This window comes from Coregonus lavaretus (assembly GCF_964263955.1).
Source record: "Coregonus lavaretus genome assembly, chromosome: 19".
NCBI lineage: Eukaryota > Metazoa > Chordata > Actinopteri > Salmoniformes > Salmonidae > Coregonus > Coregonus lavaretus.
In genome coordinates, this window is record NC_140006.1 from 47,989,678 (window position 1) to 48,013,396 (window position 23,719).

General features: G+C 48.7%; 1 protein-coding gene across 4 annotated transcripts in view; it reads left to right on the forward strand.

Annotated features, from left to right (window-relative positions):
• Positions 1-23,719, forward strand: part of LOC311146197 (far upstream element-binding protein 1-like) — a gene marked incomplete at its 3' end in the record, with an annotated part of 37,596 nt that overhangs the window by 11,234 nt on the left and 2,643 nt on the right. For 2 of the 4 annotated variants that reach the window (XM_084182701.1, XM_084182703.1), the window contains exons 5-16: positions 3,186-3,257; positions 4,301-4,358; positions 6,345-6,612; positions 9,280-9,408; positions 11,077-11,179; positions 12,199-12,450; positions 14,334-14,494; positions 14,732-14,880; positions 15,093-15,169; positions 15,493-15,618; positions 17,907-17,960; positions 20,715-20,890. In XM_084182701.1, coding sequence (XP_084038827.1) covers positions 3,186-3,257; positions 4,301-4,358; positions 6,345-6,612; positions 9,280-9,408; positions 11,077-11,179; positions 12,199-12,450; positions 14,334-14,494; positions 14,732-14,880; positions 15,093-15,169; positions 15,493-15,618; positions 17,907-17,960; positions 20,715-20,890 — 1,625 coding nt within the window. Of the gene's footprint in view, positions 1-3,185; positions 3,258-4,300; positions 4,359-6,344; positions 6,613-9,279; positions 9,409-11,076; positions 11,180-12,198; positions 12,451-14,333; positions 14,495-14,731; positions 14,881-15,092; positions 15,170-15,492; positions 15,619-17,906; positions 17,961-20,714; positions 20,906-23,719 lie in introns of those variants that run through there. The other 2 variants (XM_084182700.1, XM_084182702.1) reach the window with 1 other exon arrangement.

Sequence of the window (23,719 nt, forward strand, 5' to 3'; positions counted from 1 at the left end):
TTATAATAATAATAATAGATGGGGGTTGGTAATAATAATAATAATAGATGGGGGTTGGTAATAATAATAATAATAGATGGGGGTTGGTTATAATAATAATAATAGATGGGGGTTGGTTGTAATAATAATAATAATAGATGGGGGTTGGTAATAATAATAATAATAGATGGGGGTTGGTAATAATAATAATAATAGATGGGGGTTGGTTATAATAATAATAGATGGGGGTTGGTTATAATAATAATAATAGATGGGGGTTGGTTATAATAATAATAATAGATGGGGGTTGGTTATAATAATAATAATAGATGGGGGTTGGTTATAATAATAATAATAGATGGGGGTTGGTTATAATAATAATAATAGATGGGGGTTGGTTATAATAATAATAATAGATGGGGGTTGGTTATAATAATAATAATAGATGGGGGTTGGTTGTAATAATAATAATAATAGATGGGGGTTGGTAATAATAATAATAATAGATGGGGGTTGGTAATAATAATAATAATAGATGGGGGTTGGTTATAATAATAATAGATGGGGGTTGGTTATAATAATAATAATAGATGGGGGTTGGTTATAATAATAATAATAGATGGGGGTTGGTTATAATAATAATAATAGATGGGGGTTGGTTATAATAATAATAATAGATGGGGGTTGGTTATAATAATAATAATAGATGGGGGTTGGTTATAATAATAATAATAGATGGGGGTTGGTTATAATAATAATAATAGATGGGGGTTGGTTATAATAATAATAATAGATGGGGGTTGGTAATAATAATAATAATAGATGGGGGTTGGTAATAATAATAATAATAGATGGGGGTTGGTTATAATAATAATAATAGATGGGGGTTGGTTGTAATAATAATAATAGATGGGGGTTGGTTGTAATAATAATAATAATAGATGGGGGTTGGTTGTAATAATAATAATAATAGATGGGGGTTGGTTGTAATAATAATAATAGATGGGGGTTGGTTATAATAATAATAATAGATGGGGGTTGGTTATAATAATAATAATAGATGGGGGTTGGTTATAATAATAATAATAGATGGGGGTTGGTAATAATAATAATAATAGATGGGGGTTGGTAATAATAATAATAATAGATGGGGGTTGGCAATAATAATAATAATAGATGGGGGTTGGTAATAATAATAATAATAGATGGGGGTTGGTTATAATAATAGATGGGGGTTGGTTATAATAATAATAATAATAATAGATGGGGGTTGGTAATAATAATAATAATAATAATAGATGGGGGTTGGTTATAATAATAGATGGGGGTTGGTTATAATAATAGATGGTGGTTGGTTATAATAAGAGGGTGGTTGGTTATAATAAGAGGGTGGTTGGTTATAATAATAGATGGTGGTTGGTTATAATAATAATAATAGATGGTGGTTGGTTATAATAATAATAATAGATGGTGGTTGGTTATAATAATAGATGGGGGTTGGTTATAATAATAATAGATGGGGGTTTGTTAGAGTAATAATAGATGGTGGTTGGTTATAATAATAGATGGTGGTTGGTTATAATAATAGAGGGTGGTTGGTTATAATAATAATAATAGATGGGGGTTGGTTATAATAATAATAATAGATGGGGGTTGGTTATAATAATAGATGGGGGTTGGTTATAATAATAATAGATGGGGGTTGGTTATAATAATAATAGATGGGGGGTTGGTTATAATAATAATAATAGATGGGGGGTTGGTTATAATAATAATAATAGATGGGGGGTTGGTAATAATAATAATAGATGGGGGTTGGTAATAATAATAGATGGGGGTTGGTTATAATAATAGATGGGGGTTGGTTATAATAATAATAGATGGGGGTTGGTTATTATAATAATAATAATAATAATAGATGGGGGTTGGTTATTATAATAATAATAGATGGGGGTTGGTTATTATAATAATAATAATAATAATAATAATAATAATAGAGGGGGTTGGTTATAATAATAATAATAATAGATGGGGTTGGTTATAATAATAGATGGGGGTTGGTAATATAATAATAATAATAGATGGGGGTTGGTAATAATAATAATAATAGATGGGGGTTGGTTATAATAATAATAGATGGGGGTTGGTTATAATAATAGATGGGGGTTGGTTATATAATAGATGGGGGTTGGTTATACTAATAATAATAGATGGGGGTTGGTTATAATAATAGATGGGGGTTGGTAATAATAATAGATGGGGGTTGGTTAGAATAATAGATGGGGGTTGGTAATAATAATAATAATAGATGGGGGTTGGTTATAATAATAGATGGGGGTTGGTTAGAATAATAGATGGGGGTTGGTTAGAATAATATATGGGGGTTGGTAATAATAATAGATGGGGGTTGGTAATAATAATAGATGGGGGTTGGTTAGAATAATAGATGGGGGTTGGTAATAATAATAGATGGGGGTTGGTTAGAATAATAGATGGGGGTTGGTAATAATAATAGATGGGGGTTGGTAATAATAATAATAGATGGGGGTTGGTTAGAATAATAGATGGGGGTTGGTAATAATAATAGATGGGGGTTGGTTATTATAATAATAATAGATGGGGGTTGGTTATTATAATAATAATAGATGGGGGTTGGTAATATAATAATAATAATAATAATAATAATAATAATAATAATAATAGATGGGGGTTGGTTATAATAATAATAATAATAGATGGGGGTTGGTTATAATAATAATAGATGGGGTTGGTTATAATAATAATAGATAGGATCGGTTATAATAATAGATGGGGTTTGTAACAATAATAATAATAATAATAGATCGGGGTTGGTTATAATAATAATAATAATAATAATAATAATAACAACAATAATAATAGATGGGGGTTGGTAATAATAATAATAGATGGGGGTTGGCAATAATAATAATAATAATAATAGATGGGGGTTGGTAATAATAATATTAATAATAGATGGGGGTTGGTAATAATAATGATAATAATAATAGATGTGGGCTGGTTATAATAATAATAGATGGGGGTTGGTAATAATAATAATAGATGGGGGTTGGTAATAATAATGATAATAATAATAGATGTGGGCTGGTTATAATAATAATAGATGGGGGTTGGTTATAATAATAATAATAGATGGGGGTTGGTAATAATAATATTTTCTACCCCAGTTATTGGCAGAGGAGGAGAACAGATATCCCGCATGCAGCAGGAGTCGGGCTGCAAAATCCAGATCGCCCCCGGTAAGATCTCCTGAACCCCAGACATACTGATCTAAGATCTCCTGAACCCCAGACATACTGATCTAAGATCTCCTGAACCCCAGACATACTGATCTAAGATCTCCTGAACCCCAGACATACTGATCTAAGATCTCCTGAACCCCAGACATACTGATCTAAGATCTCCTGAACCCCAGACATACTGATCTAAGATCTCCTGAACCCCAGACATACTGATCTAAGATCTCCTGAACCCCAGACATACTGATCTAAGATCTCCTGAACCCCAGACATACTGATCTAAGATCTCCTGAACCCCAGACATACTGAACTAAGATCTCCTGAACCCCAGACATACTGATCTAAGATCTCCTGAACCCCAGACATACTGATCTAAGATCTCCTGAACCCCAGACATACTGATCTAAGATCTCCTGAACCCCAGACATACTGATCTAAGATCTCCTGAACCCCAGACATACTGATCTAAGATCTCCTGAACCCTAGACATACTGATCTAAGATCTCCTGAACCCCAGACATACTGATCTAAGATCTCCTGAACCCCAGACATACTGATCTAAGATCTCCTGAACCCCAGACATACTGATCTAAGATCTCCTGAACCCCAGACATACTGAACTAAGATCTCCTGAACCCCAGACATACTGATCTAAGATCTCCTGAACCCCAGACATACTGATCTAAGATCTCCTGAACCCCAGACATACTGATCTAAGATCTCCTGAACCCCAGACATACTGAACTAAGATCTCCTGAACCCCAGACATACTGATCTAAGATCTCCTGAACCCCAGACATACTGATCTAAGATCTCCTGAACCCCAGACATACTGAACTAAGATCTCCTGAACCCCAGACATACTGAACTTATATGTAATATAATAAAATGCACCATTTAGCAGACACTTTTATCCATACATCCTTGTATTGTTTGATGCACAGACCTGTAACTAAGGCCCAGAGTTTTTCCAGGTCATGAGACTCGAAGCCCCTTGTCATAATCAGTACATGAACTGTCCTCTTCATCTCTCTGTATTGCAGACAGTGGAGGGACGCCTGATAGGTTGGTGACACTGACGGGATCCCCAGACTCAATACAGTACGTATATTTCTCTTCTCCTGTCGTCTCTCTCTCCTCTATTCGCTGCTCTCTCTCCTCTATTCGCTGCTCTCTCTCCTCTATTTGCTGCTCTCTGTCCTCTATTCGCTGCTCTCTGTCCTCTATTCGCTGCGCTCTCTCCTCTATTCGCTGCTCTCTCTCCTCTATTTGCTGCTCGCTCTCCTCTATTCGCTGCTCTCTCTCCTCTATTCGCTGCGCTCTCTCCTCTATTCGCTGCTCTCTCCCCTCTATTCGCTGCTCTCTCCCCGCCTATTCGCTGCTCTCTCTCCACCTATTCGCTGCTCTCTCTCCACCTATTCGCTGCTCTCTCTCCTCTATTCGCTGTTCTCTCTCCGCTATTCGCTGTTCTCTCTCCGCCTATTCGCTGTTCTCTCTCCGCCTATTCGCTGCTCTCTCTCCGCCTATTCGCTGCTCGCTCTCCTCTATTCGCTGCTCGCTCTCCTCTATTCGCTGCTCGCTCTCCTCTATTCGCTGCTCGCTCTCCTCTATTCGCTGCTCTCTCCCCACCTATTCGCTGCTCTCTCCCCGCCTATTCGCTGCTCTCTCTCCTCTATTCGCTGCTCTCTCCCCTCTATTCGCTGCTCTCTCCCCGCCTATTCGCTGCTCTCTCCCCGCCTATTCGCTGCTCTCTCCCCGCCTATTCGCTGCTCTCTCCCCTCTATTCGCTGCTCTCCCCTCTATTCGCTGCTCTCTCTCCTCTATTCGCTGCTCTCTCTCCTCTATTCGCTGCTCTCTCTCCGCCTATTCGCTGCTCTCTCTCCGCCTATTCGCTGCTCTCTCTCCGCCTATTCGCTGCTCGCTCTCCTCTATTCGCTGCTCGCTCTCCTCTATTCGCTGCTCGCTCTCCTCTATTCGCTGCTCTCTCCCCACCTATTCGCTGCTCTCTCCCCGCCTATTCGCTGCTCTCTCTCCTCTATTCGCTGCTCTCTCCCCTCTATTCGCTGCTCTCTCCCCGCCTATTCGCTGCTCTCTCCCCGCCTATTCGCTGCTCTCTCCCCTCTATTCGCTGCTCTCTCCCCTCTATTCGCTGCTCTCTCCCCTCTATTCGCTGCTCTCTCCCCTCTATTCGCTGCTCTCTCCCCTCTATTCGCTGCTCGCTCCCCTCTATTCGCTGCTCGCTCCCCTCTATTCGCTGCTCGCTCCCCGCCTATTCGCTGCTCTCTCTCCTCTATTCGCTGCTCTCTCTCCTCTATTCGCTGCTCTCTCTCCTCTATTCGCTGCTCCCTCCCCTCTATTCGCTGCTCTCTCCCCACCTATTCGCTGCTCTCTCTCCTCTATTCGCTGCTCTCTCTCCTCTATTCGCTGCTCTCTCTCCTCTATTCGCTGCTCTCTCTCCTCTATTCGCTGTTCTCTCTCCGCCTATTCGCTGCTCTCTCTCCGCCTATTCGCTGCTCTCTCCCCGCCTATTCGCTGCTCTCTCTCCGCCATTCGCTGCTCTCCGCCTATTCGCTGCTCTTTCTCCTCTATTCGCTGCTCTCTCTCCGCCTATTCGCTGCTCTCTCTCCTCTATTCGCTGCTCTCTCCGCCTATTCGCTGCTCTCCGCCTATTCGCTGCTCTCTCCTCGCTGCTCTCTCTCCTCGCTGCCCTCTCTCCTCGCTGCTCTCTCTCCTCGCTGCTCTCTCTCCGCGCTGTTCTCTCTCCGCCTATTCGCTGCTCTCTCTCCGCCTATTCGCTGCTCTCTCTCCGCCTATTCGCTGCTCTCTCTCCCCTCTATTCGCTGCTCTCTCTCCTCTCTATTTGCTGCTCTCTCCTCTATTCGCTGCTCTCTCTCCTCTATTCGCTGCGCTGTTCTCTGTGGTGACATTACATTAGTTGATACTTCCACTGTCGTAGTTCTGGCCCTCATCAGAGACCGTAGCTGACTCTTTTTCCCTGATGTGTAGTAGGGCTGGTTCCTTTCTGGAGCCATAGTCTCACTGTCCATGCAGTAGCCTCATTTTCCCATGTTTTTTGTCCCCAACCAGAGCTGCCAAGAGGCTGCTGACAGAGATCGTTGATAAGGGTCGTCCTACTCCAGCCTTCCACCACAACGACGCCGGCGGTCCTGGTATGTCTGTTCAGGAGATGCTGGTCCCTGCCTCCAAGGCTGGCCTGGTCATCGGGAAGGGAGGAGAGACCATCAAACAGCTGCAGGAGAGAGCCGGGGTCAAGATGGTGATGATCCAGGAAGGGCCTCAGAATACAGGAGCAGACAAACCTCTACGCATCTCTGGAGAACCATTTAAAGTCCAGGTGAGTGGTGCAGAGAGGACTGGTGTTACTTACAGCTGGTATGTTAGTGGTGCAGAGAGGACTGATGTTACTTACAGCTAGAATGTTAGTGGTGCAGAGAGGACTGGTGTTACTTACAGCTGGTATGTTAGTGGTGCAGAGAGGACTGGTGTTACTTACAGCTGGTATGTTAGTGGTGCAGAGAGGACTGGTGTTACTTACAGCTGGTATGTTAGTGGTGCAGAGAGGACTGATGTTACTTACAGCTAGAATGTTAGTGGTGCAGAGAGGACTGGTGTTACTTACAGCTGGTATGTTAGTGGTGCAGAGAGGACTGGTGTTACTTACAGCTGGTATGTTAGTGGTGCAGAGAGGACTGGTGTTACTTACAGCTGGTATGTTAGTGGTGCAGAGAGGACTGATGTTACTTACAGCTGGTATGTTAGTGGTGCAGAGAGGACTGGTGTTACTTACAGCTGGTATGTTAGTGGTGCAGAGAGGACTGGTGTTACTTACAGCTGGTATGTTAGTGGTGCAGAGAGGACTGATGTTATTTACAGCTGGTATGTTAGTGGTGCAGAGAGGACTGATGTTATTTACAGCTGGTATGTTAGTGGTGCAGAGAGGACTGATGTTACTTACAGCTGGTATGTTAGTGGTGCAGAGAGGACTGGTGTTACTTACAGCTGGTATGTTAGTGGTGCAGAGAGGACTGGTGTTACTTACAGCTGGTATATTAGTGGTGCAGAGAGGACTGATGTTACTTACAGCTGGAATGTTAGTGGTGCAGAGAGGACTGGTGTTACTTACAGCTGGTATGTTAGTGGTGCAGAGAGGACTGATGTTACTTACAGCTGGTATGTTAGTGGTGCAGAGAGGACTGGTGTTACTTACAGCTGGTATATTAGTGGTGCAGAGAGGACTGATGTTACTTACAGCTGGTATGTTAGTGGTGCAGAGAGGACTGATGTTACTTACAGCTGGTATGTTAGTGGTGCAGAGAGGACTGGTGTTACTTACAGCTGGTATGTTAGTGGTGCAGAGAGGACTGGTGTTACTTACAGCTGGTATATTAGTGGTGCAGAGAGGACTGATGTTACTTACAGCTGGAATGTTAGTGGTGCAGAGAGGACTGGTGTTACTTACAGCTGGTATGTTAGTGGTGCAGAGAGGACTGGTGTTACTTACAGCTGGTATGTTAGTGGTGCAGAGAGGACTGATGTTACTTACAGCTGGTATGTTAGTGGTGCAGAGAGGACTGGTGTTACTTACAGCTGGTATGTTAGTGGTGCAGAGAGGACTGGTGTTACTTACAGCTGGTATGTTAGTGGTGCAGAGAGGACTGGTGTTACTTACAGCTGGTATGTTAGTGGTGCAGAGAGGACTGGTGTTACTTACAGCTGGTATGTTAGTGGTGCAGAGAGGACTGGTGTTACTTACAGCTGGTATGTTAGTGGTGCAGAGAGGACTGATGTTACTTACAGCTGGTATGTTAGTGGTGCAGAGAGGACTGGTGTTACTTACAGCTGGTATGTTAGTGGTGCAGAGAGGACTGGTGTTACTTACAGCTGGTATGTTAGTGGTGCAGAGAGGACTGGTGTTACTTACAGCTGGTATGTTAGTGGTGCAGAGAGGACTGGTGTTACTTACAGCTGGTATATTAGTGGTGCAGAGAGGACTGATGTTACTTACAGCTGGTATGTTAGTGGTGCAGAGAGGACTGATGTTACTTACAGCTGGTATGTTAGTGGTGCAGAGAGGACTGGTGTTACTTACAGCTGGTATGTTAGTGGTGCAGAGAGGACTGATGTTATTTACAGCTGGTATGTTAGTGGTGCAGAGAGGACTGGTGTTACTTACAGCTGGTATGTTAGTGGTGCAGAGAGGACTGGTGTTACTTACAGCTGGTATGTTAGTGGTGCAGAGAGGACTGGTGTTACTTACAGCTGGTATGTTAGTGGTGCAGAGAGGACTGGTGCTGTCACCTGGACATGGTACCAGTATACTGTCATGTTGACTGATTGGTGCTGTTACCAGGATACTGTCATGTTGACTGATTGGTGCTGTTACCAGGATACTGTCATGTTGACTGATTGGTGCTGTTACCAGGATACTGTCATGTTGACTGATTGGTGCTGTTACCAGGATACTGTCGTGTTGACTGATTGGTGCTGTTACCAGGATACTGTCGTGTTGACTGATTGGTGCTGTTACCAGGATACTGTCATGTTGACTGATTGGTGCTGTTACCAGGATACTGTCATGTTGACTGATTGGTGCTGTTACCAGGATACTGTCATGTTGACTGATTGGTGCTGTTACCAGGATACTGTCGTGTTGACTGATTGGTGCTGTTACCAGGATACTGTCGTGTTGACTGATTGGTGCTGTTACCAGGATACTGTCATGTTGACTGATTGGTGCTGTTACCAGGATACTGTCATGTTGACTGATTGGTGCTGTTACCAGGATACTGTCATGTTGACTGATTGGTGCTGTTACCAGGATACTGTCATGTTGACTGATTGGTGCTGTTACCAGGATACTGTCGTGTTGACTGATTGGTGCTGTTACCAGGATACTGTCGTGTTGACTGATTGGTGCTGTTACCAGGATACTGTCGTGTTGACTGATTGGTGCTGTTACCAGGATACTGTCATGTTGACTGGTGTCGTCTCTGTTCTTCAGCAAGCCAAAGACATGGTGATGGAGCTGATCAGAGAACAAGGCTTCAGGGAGCAGCGAGGAGAGTACGGCTCCAGGATGGGAGGGGGAGGAGGAGGAGGAGGAGGAGGAGGAGGAGGAGAGGGCCTGGATGTAAGTCTACATTAACACTCATGCTACACGGTCTTTACTGCCACACAATGGACTCAGTGACAAGGTAGACTCAGTGACTCAACGAGCAGCACTGCAGATATGGAGCATGCAACATCTCGCTGAGTCTACCTTTTCAGTATCAACATCTGTTTGTAAAGATTGGACCTGCCAACTGGGTTGGGAGGAGACTATGTAATGGCATGCTTTATGTTTAATGTGTGTCCGTTTATCTTCTATCCAGGGCCCGGTTTCCCGATAACGATGGAACTTAGACTTACGATGCATCTTTCTTATAACGGCCGAAGACGTAACCTGCGTTTCCCAAAACACCACGGCTGAGAGAACGCTCACCGAGTGTGTCGTTGAGGCATAGCGGAGATACTGACAGGGTCGAAAGAAAGGGAGCGCTGCTCTCGGATCAGCTTTCTCCATTCAAATCTTTCCTTAACATTATAATTATTTCACAATACTGACCACGGATCAGCTCCTAGAGCGATATTACCGCCTACGTTCTAATGATTAGTCTATAATAATGCACTAAATCACAGATTTGACACATTGTACACACGTTAGGCTACACATCATGAAATATATTGAGACAAATTACAGACCGAAACCTACAAGTAGCAAAATAGAATTCAATTCAAATGAACATGAAATGTATTTCAATATGATTTGAAATAGGCCTATAGCCTACTGTTTTATATTTTAATGCATCATTTTTTTTATGTAGCTTGTTTGTATCAATTTGCGAAGACATTGGCAACTTTGTATTTGTAGGGAACTATGTTCTGACGTAATCGGCGGTCACGGAGACAGAATCACGTGTTTTATCGGTGATCTTCTGTGTATAAAGTGACGCAGGAGGGTAGAAAGCATCTGACCACGTACTTCTAGAGTGGTCTGAGGCAGGGGTTCGATTATGACAGGGGTTAGATTAACACTGGTTTTGGGGAACCTGCTTGGGAGATTGAACGATGCTCCTACAAAGGTTCTAACGATTAACGTAGCCTTAAGATGCTTTCGGGGAACTGGGCCCTGGCCTGTCCTCTCTCCTTAGGTTCCTGTCCCCAGGTTTGGGTTGACTTCTAACCTGGCCTGTCCTCTCTCCTTAGGTTCCTGTCCCCAGGTTTGGGTTGACTTCTAACCTGGCCTGTCCTCTCTCCTTAGGTTCCTGTCCCCAGGTTTGGGTTGACTTCTAACCTGGCCTGTCCTCTCTCCTTAGGTTCCTGTCCCCAGGTTTGGGTTGACTTCTAACCTGGCCTGTCCTCTCTCCCTTAGGTTCCTGTCCCCAGGTTTGGGTTGACTTCTAACCTGGCCTGTCCTCTCTCCTTAGGTTCCTGTCCCCAGGTTTGGGTTGACTTCTAACCTGGCCTGTCCTCTCTCCCTTAGGTTCCTGTCCCCAGGTTTGGGTTGACTTCTAACCTGGCCTGTCCTCTCTCCTTAGGTTCCTGTCCCCAGGTTTGGGTTGACTTCTAACCTGGCCTGTCCTCTCTCCTTAGGTTCCTGTCCCCAGGTTTGGGTTGACTTCTAACCTGGCCTGTCCTCTCTCCCGTAGGTTCCTGTCCCCAGGTTTGGGTTGACTTCTAACCTGGCCTGTCCTCTCTCCTTAGGTTCCTGTCCCCAGGTTTGGGTTGACTTCTAACCTGGCCTGTCCTCTCTCCTTAGGTTCCTGTCCCCAGGTTTGCGGTGGGAATCGTGATCGGGAGAAACGGAGAGATGATCAAGAAAATCCAGAGCGACACTGGAGTCAGGATCCAGTTCAAACCAGGTGAGGGGTGACTGACAATCTGTGCTTGTAAAAAGAAAGTTGGTTCAGTGCAGGGCTCTCCAACCCTGCTCCTGGAGAGCTACGCTCCGGTAGGTTTTTAGCTCCAATCCCAGTTGTAACTAACCTGATTGTTTATCAACCAGCTAGTTATTATAATCAGGTGTGCTAGATTAGGGTTGGACTGAACCTACAGGACTGTGGCTCTCCAGGAACAGGGTTGGGCAGTCCAAGTTCAGAGTGTAGACGGTGTGAGGGATGACTTCAACATTCTTCACTCTGACCTGATTGTCCAGTGATGATGAACTTCAATCTGGACCGGACTTCTCTCCATGGCTGTAGTTAGTTTGACCTGACCCCTCTCCATGGCTGTAGTTAGTTTGACCGGACCCCTCTCCATGGCTGTAGTTAGTTTGACCTGACCCCTCTCCATGGCTGTAGTTAGTTTGACCTGACCCCTCTCCATGGCTGTAGTTAGTTTGACCTGACCCCTCTCCATGGCTGTAGTTAGTTTGACCTGACCCCTCTCCATGGCTGTAGTTAGTTTGACCTGACCCCTCTCCATGGTTTTTTATTTATTTTACCTTTATTTAACGAGGCAAGTCAGTTAAGAACAAATTCTTATTTCCAATGACGGCCTCCACCGGCCAGACCGGGACGACGCTGGTTAAGCCATGACGGCGTACCCCGGCCAAACCGGGACGACGCTGGTTAAGCCATGACGGCCTCCACCGGCCAAACCGGGACGACGCTGGTTAACCCTCCTGTGTACTATATTGGACTGCCAACCCATCAGAAGTTACACTTAGTCAGACTCAGTTTCAATATACAGTTAAGTGGCTCACTAGAGGGAGACTTTACTGACAGTGCAGCTTACCAGGGTTGAATTGCATATCCTTAGTCTGACAATGGAAACCACTAGAAACTAACCCCTTTTAGGCCGGAGGGCAAAGGGAAATGCTGACATCATCCCTAAAGCCCCTTTTCTCTCCTCTCTCTCTCTCCCCTCTTCTTCTCTCCAGATGACGGCAGTACCCCCGAGAGGATAGCCCAGATCATAGGTCCTCCAGACCAGTCCCAGCATGCAGCAGAGATCATCTCTGACCTTCTGAGGAGTGTCCAGCAGGGGGGGCCGGGGGGGCCTAACGGAGGGGGCAGGGGGAGAGGCAGGGGGGGTAACGGGGGCGGTAACTGGAACATGGCTCCTCCAGGCGGACTGCAGGAGTTCACCTTCACCGTCCCTACCATGAAGACTGGACTCATCATCGGCAAAGGTAGGTGAACTTTGAGCTAACGACGCCTATGGGCTTTATAGGACCCCTTTTTCAGTGTTTTTTTTTTATATATATTTTTTTAAGGTTGTAAGACTTTTACAAAACATATTTGATACTTTCACAGAGAAGGTAGAGGCAGCACACACGGAGCTAAAACACTGTAGGACAGAGGCCTCAAACCAGGGTTGTATTCAAGCCACTACCCCCTTAACCTCAAACCAGGGTTGTATTCAAGCCACTACCCCCTTAACCTCAAACCAGGGTTGTATTCAAGCCACTACCCCCTTAACCTCAAACCAGGGTTGTATTCAAGCCACTACCCCCTTAACCTCAAACCAGGGTTGTATTCAAGCCACTACCCCCTTAACCTCAAACCAGGGTTGTATTCAAGCCACTACCCCCTTAACCTCAAACCAGGGTTGTATTCAAGCCACTACCCCCTTAACCTCAAACCAGGGTTGTATTCAAGCCACTACCCCCTTAACCTCAAACCAGGGTTGTATTCAAGCCACTACCCCCTTAACCTCAAACCAGGGTTGTATTCAAGCCACTACCCCCTTAACCTCAAACCAGGGTTGTATTCAAGCCACTACCCCCTTAACCTCAAACCAGGGTTGTATTCAAGCCACTACCCCCTTAACCTCAAACCAGGGTTGTATTCAAGCCACTACCCCCTTAACCTCAAACCAGGGTTGTATTCAAGCCACTACCCCCTTAACCTCAAACCAGGGTTGTATTCAAGCCACTACCCCCTTAACCTCAAACCAGGGTTGTATTCAAGCCACTACCCCCTTAACCTCAAACCAGGGTTGTATTCAAGCCACTACCCCCTTAACCTCAAACCAGGGTTGTATTCAAGCCACTACCCCCTTAACCTCAAACCAGGGTTGTATTCAAGCCACTACCCCCTTAACCTCAAACCAGGGTTGTATTCAAGCCACTACCCCCTTAACCTCAAACCAGGGTTGTATTCAAGCCACTACCCCCTTAACCTCAAACCAGGGTTGTATTCAAGCCACTACCCCATTAACCTCAAACCAGGGTTGTATTCAAGCCACTACCCCCTTAACCTCAAACCAGGGTTGTATTCAAGCCACTACCCCCTTAACCTCAAACCAGGGTTGTATTCAAGCCACTACCCCCTTAACCTCAAACCAGGGTTGTTTTCAAGCCACTACCCCCTTAACCTCAAACCAGGGTTGTTTTCAAGCCACTACCCCCTTAACCTCAAACCAGGGTTGTTTTCAAGCCACTACCCCCTTAACCTCAAACCAGGGTTGTATTCAAGCCACTACCCCCTTAACCTCAAACCAGGGTTGTATTCAAGCCACTACCCCCTTAACCTCAAACCAGGGTTGTTTTCAAGCCACTACCCCGTTAACTGGAGTACTACAGCACTGCCAAAAGCTGACTCAGCCCAGTCCAGGACCGTCAATACACGTTTCTCAGTAGATTTGACCAACTTAAAGGAAAGATGGTTTGCTCGTATTTATTTTTTTTCTCCCTCATGCCTGGCACGGTGAGAATATTGTGACCTAATAATATATTTGTTAATCGTGGGCAGCTGGTCCCCCTCTCAGCTCTCTCTCTGTAGTAGAGGGTCTGTCTCCACAGCTGCCCCAGAACAAGGCAGAGGGTTTCTGTCCCACCACCCAAAGAACCGGTGGTGGGGTCGTTCCCCTTCTCACACTCACCCCAAGTCTAGATCTTGGATCTCTTTCTGGAATGTCTTTTCGTGATTGCGTCCTCCATTCATATATATATATATGAACTTAAAACGATCCCCTAGCCAACATTCAGGCTTACTTATTTTCCATGATGTCCTGATCATGTCTCTGTAGTAGGACCGTTTCTAACCTCCTTCCCCCTCTGTCCCTCTCCAGGAGGAGAGACCATCAAGGGCATCAGCCAGCAGTCTGGGGCTCGTATTGAGCTACAGAGGAACCCCCCGCCCAACTCGGACCCCAACATCAAGATGTTCACTGTCCGAGGATCGCACCAACAGATCGACTACGCACGACAGCTGGTCGAGGAGAAGATCGGGGTGAGGGGATTTCAGTGTTCGGGTGTCTGTAGCATATCTATGTGACGCTCAGTCACTGGACGTTAGTGTCGAGAAGAGATGGCTGGTCGGTAATCAGCGAGCACTGAAGCCTCTGATCTTTTTGTTCTTAGTTCTCAGCTGTCTAAAGCGTTTCACTTTAACATGACTAGTTCTAGTGGTTGTCAGTCATCGGTCTAGTACCCGGTTTTGACACCGCTGTCCCGTCCACCTCGCCAGGGTCCAGTCAGTCCAATGGGTGGTCCTCACGGCCCACCAGGTCCCCACGGAGGTCCCTCTCCCCACGGACCACCCGGCCCTCCTGGACCTCCTGCTCAGATGGGTCCCTACAACCCCGGCCCCTACAACCAGGGACCCCCAGGACCACAGTAAGATCTCTTCTACTGACGGCTCTCCTTCCTACTGATGGTTACATATCTTGGTTGCTCTTTTTGCTTTTTTATGTTCATTTTAGATAATTTGCCACGTGATCAATTAGGAGAAAAGCTGGATGTAAAATCTTGAATGACTTGTGCGGTGAGTTAAACGGCCGGACACGGGCTTGTATGGTGTGGTGACAGTTTCTCTCCTCTCCTCTCAGTGGTCCTCCTGCTCCCTACCAGCCTCAGGGTTGGGGCAACGGCTTCCCCCAATGGCAGCAGGGACAGCCTGATCCTGGTGAGACTTTAGAACAACCACCGTCTGTTTCAGCACTTTTGTACCCATTTTGGTTTTTGTGCAGATCTGCTGTGCAAAAAACATTTTATTGGTCTAAAATAAATGTCAAACAAATGGCCCTTTTTCCTAGAAAATACATTTACTAGTGTGTTTATAGCACTCAGCTCCTCCGTGTTGATTTGTGCCATTTTTCTGTGTTGCCCGAAGATAATGTTTACATGTACATCATTTAGCAGACGCTGTTATCCAGAATGCAGATCTAACCTGTGTGGTTTAGGTAAGGCAACCCGGGACGTATCTAACGTGTGTTAGTGATTTTGTAGGTAAAGCTGCAGCTGACGCCAACGCAGCGGCCTGGGCAGCGTATTACTCCCAGTACCAACAGCAACCCCAGGCCCCCATGACGCCAACCGGCGGCGCCCCAGGGAGCACACAGGCCAACGGGCAAGGTACCCATCTCCTCTCCCTTCTGGGTTCTCTGCTGGGGTGTATTCACTAGGAACCAAACGGGGCGGGACCTACCTTAAATGTGTCCTTTTTTTTTTTTTTGAGCCTCCGTGTCCCGAATCTTGTCTGGCCCCACTACTTACTAAAACGACGTACTGTGTGCTAATCGTTCTACATACTATTTAGAACGTACTGTTTAGTAGAAAGATATGCAGGAAGCAACACATATCAATGTACTACTCATCCATACTGAGAAGGCGTCATCGAATGTGCAATCGAGCTTGTTCCCTATTCTGATTTATCAGATGTTGTTAAACAACACGTGGGGGTGAAAGTTGTTATTTCTCATCTGATAATGGAAATAATTTAATTTGAATGACAACTCTTGATAAATTGGTTAAATGAAGATAGGCCTACTCACAATACAGGTGAATGCATATTCAATAGGAGTGTGTGCATGCATTAAGTTATTGATCTTGTTTTGGCTGATCAGTTTATGGTGCTACAGATGAAACGGTCTGTTTTGCCTTTTCATTTGGGACTTATTAGCCTACTGATCAACAACATTTGCATAGAAGCGTCACTCCAGCAGGTCTGTATGGAAGGACATCATATAGGCACTGCTGTTTGTTAGACAATATAGAATAACATCTGTTCAATGCAAATGGGTCCTACTTAACGTCATGATTTGTGGGGGGAAAAAGTGTGTTTTTCAGCTGTCAGCTGAACCAGCCAATTGAAATCTGTCAAGAAATGGGCGGGTTGTAACTTGATCCTACTGCTACGATTGGCTAGAGTGAGGCTATCTCCTCCCCTTTTCACATCTCTCTCTCTCTCCATGGCTCATATCACTTGCTACTGTTTATTGCTGCTATGATAACTAGTTCAATGGCGATGACATTTGCCAGCAAGCCATTAATGTACATAATATCTAACAAGGCTGCAGAGGGTTGGAAAAAAGATGAAATGACGATGCACGTTCTGACTCAAATCTGCCCATAGTTTGAGAAGCTTTCTTGGTCCATAAACATGCAGGAAGATTGTTCGGTTGCTAAACCTATTGGCAACTTTTAGTTACACATTTTAAAACACTTCCTCTTTCCCCTATTACCACAATCATCTAATCCGACTATCAACTGTCAATTTACGGATATGATTGAGTCTGGTCAGATCAGCACACCAGTAAATAGCTGAAGTTACACCGCAAATCAGATGGCTCATTACCGAAAATGGTGCATGTTCAAAATTATAACCAGCTGATGTTAGCTAGCTACGTTGGCTATTAGCTCCGATCTGATATCTTAGCACCATGTTTATCTAGCCATCTAGCTAGCATAGTAGCTAATATAGCTAGCTAGCGAGCTAGCTAACGCCACAGATGAAAGAGTTAGATATTGTAATCTTTGCTAACAGGTCACATAGCTAGCTAACGTGCTTATTGCATGCATGTGCGGGCACGTCGACACAAGCCTTATTAGTGAATTAACTAAATTAATATTTGCAACAGGAGTTCGATTTTGGTCCAATTCATCCATTTCGCAATACTGTACCTTTGTTGGAGAATGAGCTAGCTTGCTGCTGCTGCTGCTAACTTTCTCAGCTAGCATAGCAGCAGTTTTGCCCATGTGTAGGGACTATCCACAAAGCCAATAGAGAAGGGCTGATAGTCAAAAGATTAGAAAAGGCCAATATCGACACAACGTGTAAGCCTGGCCGATTATCGGTCGTTCTCTCATCAAGAGTAGCGTGTCTACCCAGTAGCGCGTCTACCCAGTAGCGCGTCTACCCAGTAGCGTGTCTACCCAGTAGCGCGTCTACCCAGTAGCGCGTCTACCCAGGAGCGCGTCTACCCAGGAGCAGGAGCGCGTCTACCCAGGAGCGCGTCTACCCAGGAGCGCGTCTACCCAGTAGCGCGTCTACCCAGGAGCGCGTCTACTACCCAGGAGCGTGTCTACCCAGTAGCGTGTGTCTACCCAGGAGCGCGTCTACCCAGGAGCGCGTCTACCCAGGAGCGCGTCTACCCAGGAGCGCGTCTACCCAGGAGCGCGTCTACCCAGGAGCGCGTCTACCCAGGAGCAGGAGCGCGTCTACCCAGGAGCGCGTCTACCCAGGAGCGCGTCTACCCAGGAGCGCGTCTACCCAGGAGCGCGTCTACCCAGTAGCACAGTAAATTAACATGTAATCAATGTAGTGACTAGGGCTGCGTTTACACAGGCAGCATAATTCGGAAGTTGGATGCCGAGGCTTGAATGTTGTTGAGCCTGAACCCGTGTTTTGTTGTAATTTACAGGTCAGCAACCACAGGACTATACCAAGGCCTGGGAAGAGTACTATAAGAAACAAGGTGAGACAACCTACAAATTATAAGTTTAAACTTCTGGCTATAATAGTTGAGTAAGGCCAACTGTCATTGGTCATGTTGTGGGCAGCTGGTCCCCCTCTCAGCTCTCTCTCTGTAGTAGAGGGTCTGTCTCCACAGCTGCCCCAGAACAAGGCAGAGGGTTTCTGTCCCACCACCCAAAGAACCGGTGGTGGGGTCGTTCCCCTTCTCACACTCACCCCAATATATAGACGCAACACGCAACAATTTCAAAAATGTTACTGAGTTACAGTTCATATAAAGGAAATCAGTCAATTTAAATAAATAAATTAGGCCCTAATCTATGGATTTCACATGACTTGGTCACAGATACCTTAAAATAAAGGTAGGGTCGTGGATCAGAAAACCAGTCAGTATCTGGTGTGACCACCATTTGCCTCATGCAGCGCGACATCTCCTTCGCATAGAGTTGATCAGGCTGTTGGTTGTGGCCTGTGGAATGTTGTCCCACTCCTCTTCAATGGTTGTGCGAAGTCGCTGGATATTGGGGGGAACTGGAACATGCTGTCGTTCACGTCGGTCCAGAGCATCCCAAACATGCTCAATGGGTGACATGTCTGAGTATGCAAGCCATGGAAGAACTGGGACATTTTCAGCTTCCAGGAATTGTGTACTGATCCTTGCGACATGGTGCAGTGCATTTATCATGCTGAAACATGAGGTGATGGCGGTGGATGAATGTCACGACAATGGGCCTCAGGATCTCGTCACGGTATCTCTGTGCATTCAAATTGCCATGGATAAAATGCAATTGTGTTCGTTGTCCGCAGCTTATGCCTGCTCATACCATAACCCCACCTCCACCGTGGAGCACTCTGTTTACAACGTTGACATCAGCAAACCGCTCGCCCACACGACGCCATTCACGTGGTCTGCGGTTGAGGCCGGTCGGACGTACTGCCAAATTCTCTAAAACTATGTTTGAGGTGGCTTATGGTAGAGAAATGAGAATTCAATTCTCTGGCAACAGCTCAGGAGGACATTCCTGCAGTCAGCATGCCAATTGCTGAACTTGAGACCTCTGTGGCATTGTGTTGTGTGACACAACTGCACATTTTAGTGGCCTTTGTCCCAGCACAAGGTGCACCTGTGTAATGATCTTGCTGTTTTAATCAGCTTGTGGATTATCTTGGCAAAGGAGAAATGCTCACTAACAGGGATGGAATCACATTTCTGCACAGCATTTGAGAGACATCAGCTTTTTGTGCGTATGGAACATTTCTGTGATCTTTCTTTTTATTTCAGTTTATGAAACATGGGACCAACAATTTACATGTTTTATATTTTTGTTGTGTTTCTCAAACCTCTCCTCCAGTATCGTTTCCCTCCAAAACTAGTTCAGCTGCTTCAACTATTCATCTGCCTTTTGGGAGTAAAACGATCTCATCTGGTCCAATTTGGTTGCTTTTTTTACATTTACATTTTAGTCATTTAGCAGATGCTCTTATCCAGAGCGACTTACAGTTAGTGAGTGCATACATTTTAATTTTTTTAATACTTGAATCGAACCCACAACCCTGGTGTTGCAAACACCATGCTCTACCAACTGAGCTACATCCCTGCCGGCCATTCCCTCCCCTACCCTGGACGACGCTGGGCCAATTGTGCACCGCCCCATGGGTCTCCCGGTTGCGGCCGGCTGCGACAGAGCCTGGACTCGAACCAGGATCTCTAGTGGCACAGCTAGCACTGCGATGCAGTGCCTTGGACCACTGCGCCACTCGGGAGGCCCTGTGTAACAGTTGCTTAACGCTATGGGCTACTGTATGTTTAAGCTTAAACTCTATTGGACCAGTTAGGGAGAAATGACCCAACAACTGAATAATTTAGGAAAAGAATGCCGGCTTGTAATTTGTAAATAGAAATGATTACCAAAACAATTCACCTTGAGTGAATATTGATAAGTGAAATTTGTACAATGAGCTCAATATGACTTCAATACATCAACATTACAATAGACTTAGATATCGGACATATATCCCGCCTATAGTTTACTAGGGTGCACCCAACTCTATTTTAATCTGAGGGTATCTCAGCTTTCAATGTAAAAAAATAGCTTAAACGTTTAACGGCTTGTGCGTTTGCTTGGTTCATTATGAACACGCACAAAATGCTAGCAATAGCTTAGCTAGCCTAATCGCTAGCCTAATCGTTCTCCTTATGAGAACTCAACAAATCCTGTCATCAATTTTCCCCTCAACCCCTTCACAGCACGTTCGGATAGATACGTGAGTGTTAATATCCGGTTTTCTCTTTATTTTTTTGTTCAGTTTTATACAACTTCTCTCAACGATTTGAAACACAGTTTTTCTTCCGTAGAATGGCGGTAGCTCCTCACGGTCCGTTCTAGCTCCTTTTTAACACAAGGTTAGATGAGGGACTAAGATAGAATATAGAGTTTTGATTGGCTCAAAATAAACCGCTCCTCATGCACCTTCTTCTGACAGGTGATTTTGTAATTTTTTTAAATATTTTTTTTACATATCACAGTATAATATGATTGGTTACTGGAATCTCACTAGTAACGATAAGTATTCTACATTGGTTGCCCTGCGTTACACAGGTTCTAATCACATCGGCTAGTAGTATAATAGACATCTTATTGTTGCCGTTTCCATCGTTATGTGGATGACTTAGCTTAGGCAACATTGACCTTGTCATTCATGCCCTTAAATCATACTAAATTAGTGTTATTGCTGTTACCCCCTCCCCCCCCAGGTCAAGCAGCCCCCCAGGCGGCAGCGCCAGGTGGTCAGCCAGGTGGTCAGCCGGGTGGTCAGCCGGGTGGTCAGCCAGACTACAGTGCTGCCTGGGCGGAGTACTACCGCCAGCAGGCTGCATACTACGGACAGGGAAGCCCACAGGCCATGGGGGCACAGCCACAAGCACCTCAGGTACGCCTCCAGTAAGGCCTCTACCGTCCACCTGTACCCCCGGGTTCCCTCCCCCCCCCGTCCACCCCCCCGTCCACCTGTACCCCCGGGTTCCCCTCTCCCACCCCCCCTGTCCACCTGTACCCCCGGGTTCCCTCTCCTCCTCTCACCCCTGTCCACCTGTACCCCCGGGTTCCCCTCTCCCACCCCCCCTGTCCACCTGTACCCCCGGGTTCCCCCCCCTGTCCACCTGTACCCCCGGGTTCCCCTCCCCCCCCCCCCCTGTCCACCTGTACCCCCGGGTTCCCCTCTCCCCCCCCCCCCCCTGTCCACCTGTACCCCCGGGTTCCCCTCTCCCCCCCCCCCCCTGTCCACCTGTACCCCCGGGTTCCCCTCTCCCCCCTGTCCACCTGTCCACCTGTACCCCCGGGTTCCCTCTCACCCCCCCGTCCACCTGTACCCCCGGGTTCCCTCTCACCCCCCCGTCCACCTGTACCCCCGGGTTCCCTCTCACCCCCCCCCCCGTCCACCTGTACCCCCGGGTTCCCTCTCACCCCCCCCCCCCCCCGTCCACCTGTACCCCCGGGTTCCCCCTCACCCCCCCGTCCACCTGTACCCCCGGGTTCCCTCTCCTCCTCTCACCCCGTCCACCTGTACCCCCGGGTTCCCCTCTCCCACCCCCCCTGTCCACCTGTACCCCCGGGTTCCCCTCTCACCCCCCCCCGTCCACCTGTACCCCCGGGTTCCCTCTCCCCCGTCCACCTGTAACCCCGGGTTCCCTCTCACCCCCCCCGTCCACCTGTACCCCCGGGTTCCCTCTCACCCCCCCCCCGTCCACCTGTACCCCCGGGTTCCCTCTCCCCCCCCCCCGTCCACCTGTACCCCCGGGTTCCCTCTCCTCCCCCCCCCGTCCACCTGTACCCCCGGGTTCCCTCTCACCCACCCCCCCCGTCCACCTGTACCCCCGGGTTCCCTCTCAACCCCCCCCCCCCCCCCCCCGTCCACCTGTACCCCCGGGTTCCCTCTCACCCCCCCCCCCCCGTCCACCTGTACCCCCGGGTTCCCTCTCCTCCTCTCACCCGTCCACCTGTACCCCCGGGTTCCCTCTCCTCCTCTCACCCCGTCCACCTGTACCCCCGGGTTCCCTCTCCTCCTCTCACCCCGTCCACCTGTACCCCCGGGTTCCCCTCTCCCACCCCCCCTGTCCACCTGTACCCCCGGGTTCCCCTCTCACCCCCCCCCGTCCACCTGTACCCCCGGGTTCCCTCTCCCCCGTCCACCTGTAACCCCGGGTTCCCTCTCACCCCCCCCCCGTCCACCTGTACCCCCGGGTTCCCTCTCCCCCCCCCCCCCCCCCGTCCACCTGTACCCCCGGGTTCCCTCTCCTCCCCCCCCCCCCCCCCGTCCACCTGTACCCCCGGGTTCCCTCTCCCCCCCCCCCCCCCCCCGTCCACCTGTACCCCCGGGTTCCCTCTCACCCACCCCCCCCGTCCACCTGTACCCCCGGGTTCCCTCTCACCCCCCCCCCCCGTCCACCTGTACCCCCGGGTTCCCTCTCACCCCCCCCCCCCGTCCACCTGTACCCCCGGGTTCCCTCTCCTCCTCTCACCCGTCCACCTGTACCCCCGGGTTCCCTCTCCTCCTCTCACCCCGTCCACCTGTACCCCCGGGTTCCCTCTCACCCCCCCCCCCGTCCACCTGTACCCCCGGGTTCCCTCCCCCCCCCCCCCCGTCCACCTGTACCCCCGGGTTCCCTCTCACCCCCCCCCCGTCCACCTGTACCCCCGGGTTCCCTCTCACCCCCCCCCCCCCCCGTCCACCTGTACCCCCGGGTTCCCTCTCCCCCCCCCCCCGTCCACCTGTACCCCCGGGTTCCCTCTCCTCCCCCCCCCGTCCACCTGTACCCCCGGGTTCCCTCTCACCCACCCCCCCCGTCCACCTGTACCCCCGGGTTCCCTCTCACCCCCCCCCCCCCCCCCCCGTCCACCTGTACCCCCGGGTTCCCTCTCACCCCCCCCCCCCCCCCCCGTCCACCTGTACCCCCGGGTTCCCTCTCCTCCTCTCACCCGTCCACCTGTACCCCCGGGTTCCCTCTCCTCCTCTCACCCCGTCCACCTGTACCCCCGGGTTCCCCTCTCCCACCCCCCCTGTCCACCTGTACCCCCGGGTTCCCCTCTCACCCCCCCCCGTCCACCTGTACCCCCAGGTTCCCCTCTCCCACCCCCCCTGTCCACCTGTACCCCCGGGTTCCCCTCTCACCCCCCCCCGTCCACCTGTACCCCCGGGTTACCTCTCCCCCGTCCACCTGTAACCCCGGGTTCCCTCTCACCCCCCCCCGTCCACCTGTACCCCCGGGTTCCCTCTCCCCCCCCCCCCCCCCCGTCCACCTGTACCCCCGGGTTCCCTCTCCTCCCCCCACCCCCCCCCGTCCACCTGTACCCCCGGGTTCCCTCTCCCCCCCCCCCCCCCCGTCCACCTGTACCCCCGGGTTCCCTCTCACCCACCCCCCCCGTCCACCTGTACCCCCGGGTTCCCTCTCACCCCCCCCCCCCCCGTCCACCTGTACCCCCGGGTTCCCTCTCACCCCCCCCCCCCCCCGTCCACCTGTACCCCCGGGTTCCCTCTCACCCCCCCCCCCCCCCCGTCCACCTGTACCCCCGGGTTCCCTCTCCTCCTCTCACCCGTCCACCTGTACCCCCGGGTTCCCTCTCCTCCTCTCACCCCGTCCACCTGTACCCCCGGGTTCCCTCTCACCCCCCCCCCCGTCCACCTGTACCCCCGGGTTCCCTCCCCCCCCCCCCCGTCCACCTGTACCCCCGGGTTCCCTCTCACCCCCCCCCCCCCCCGTCC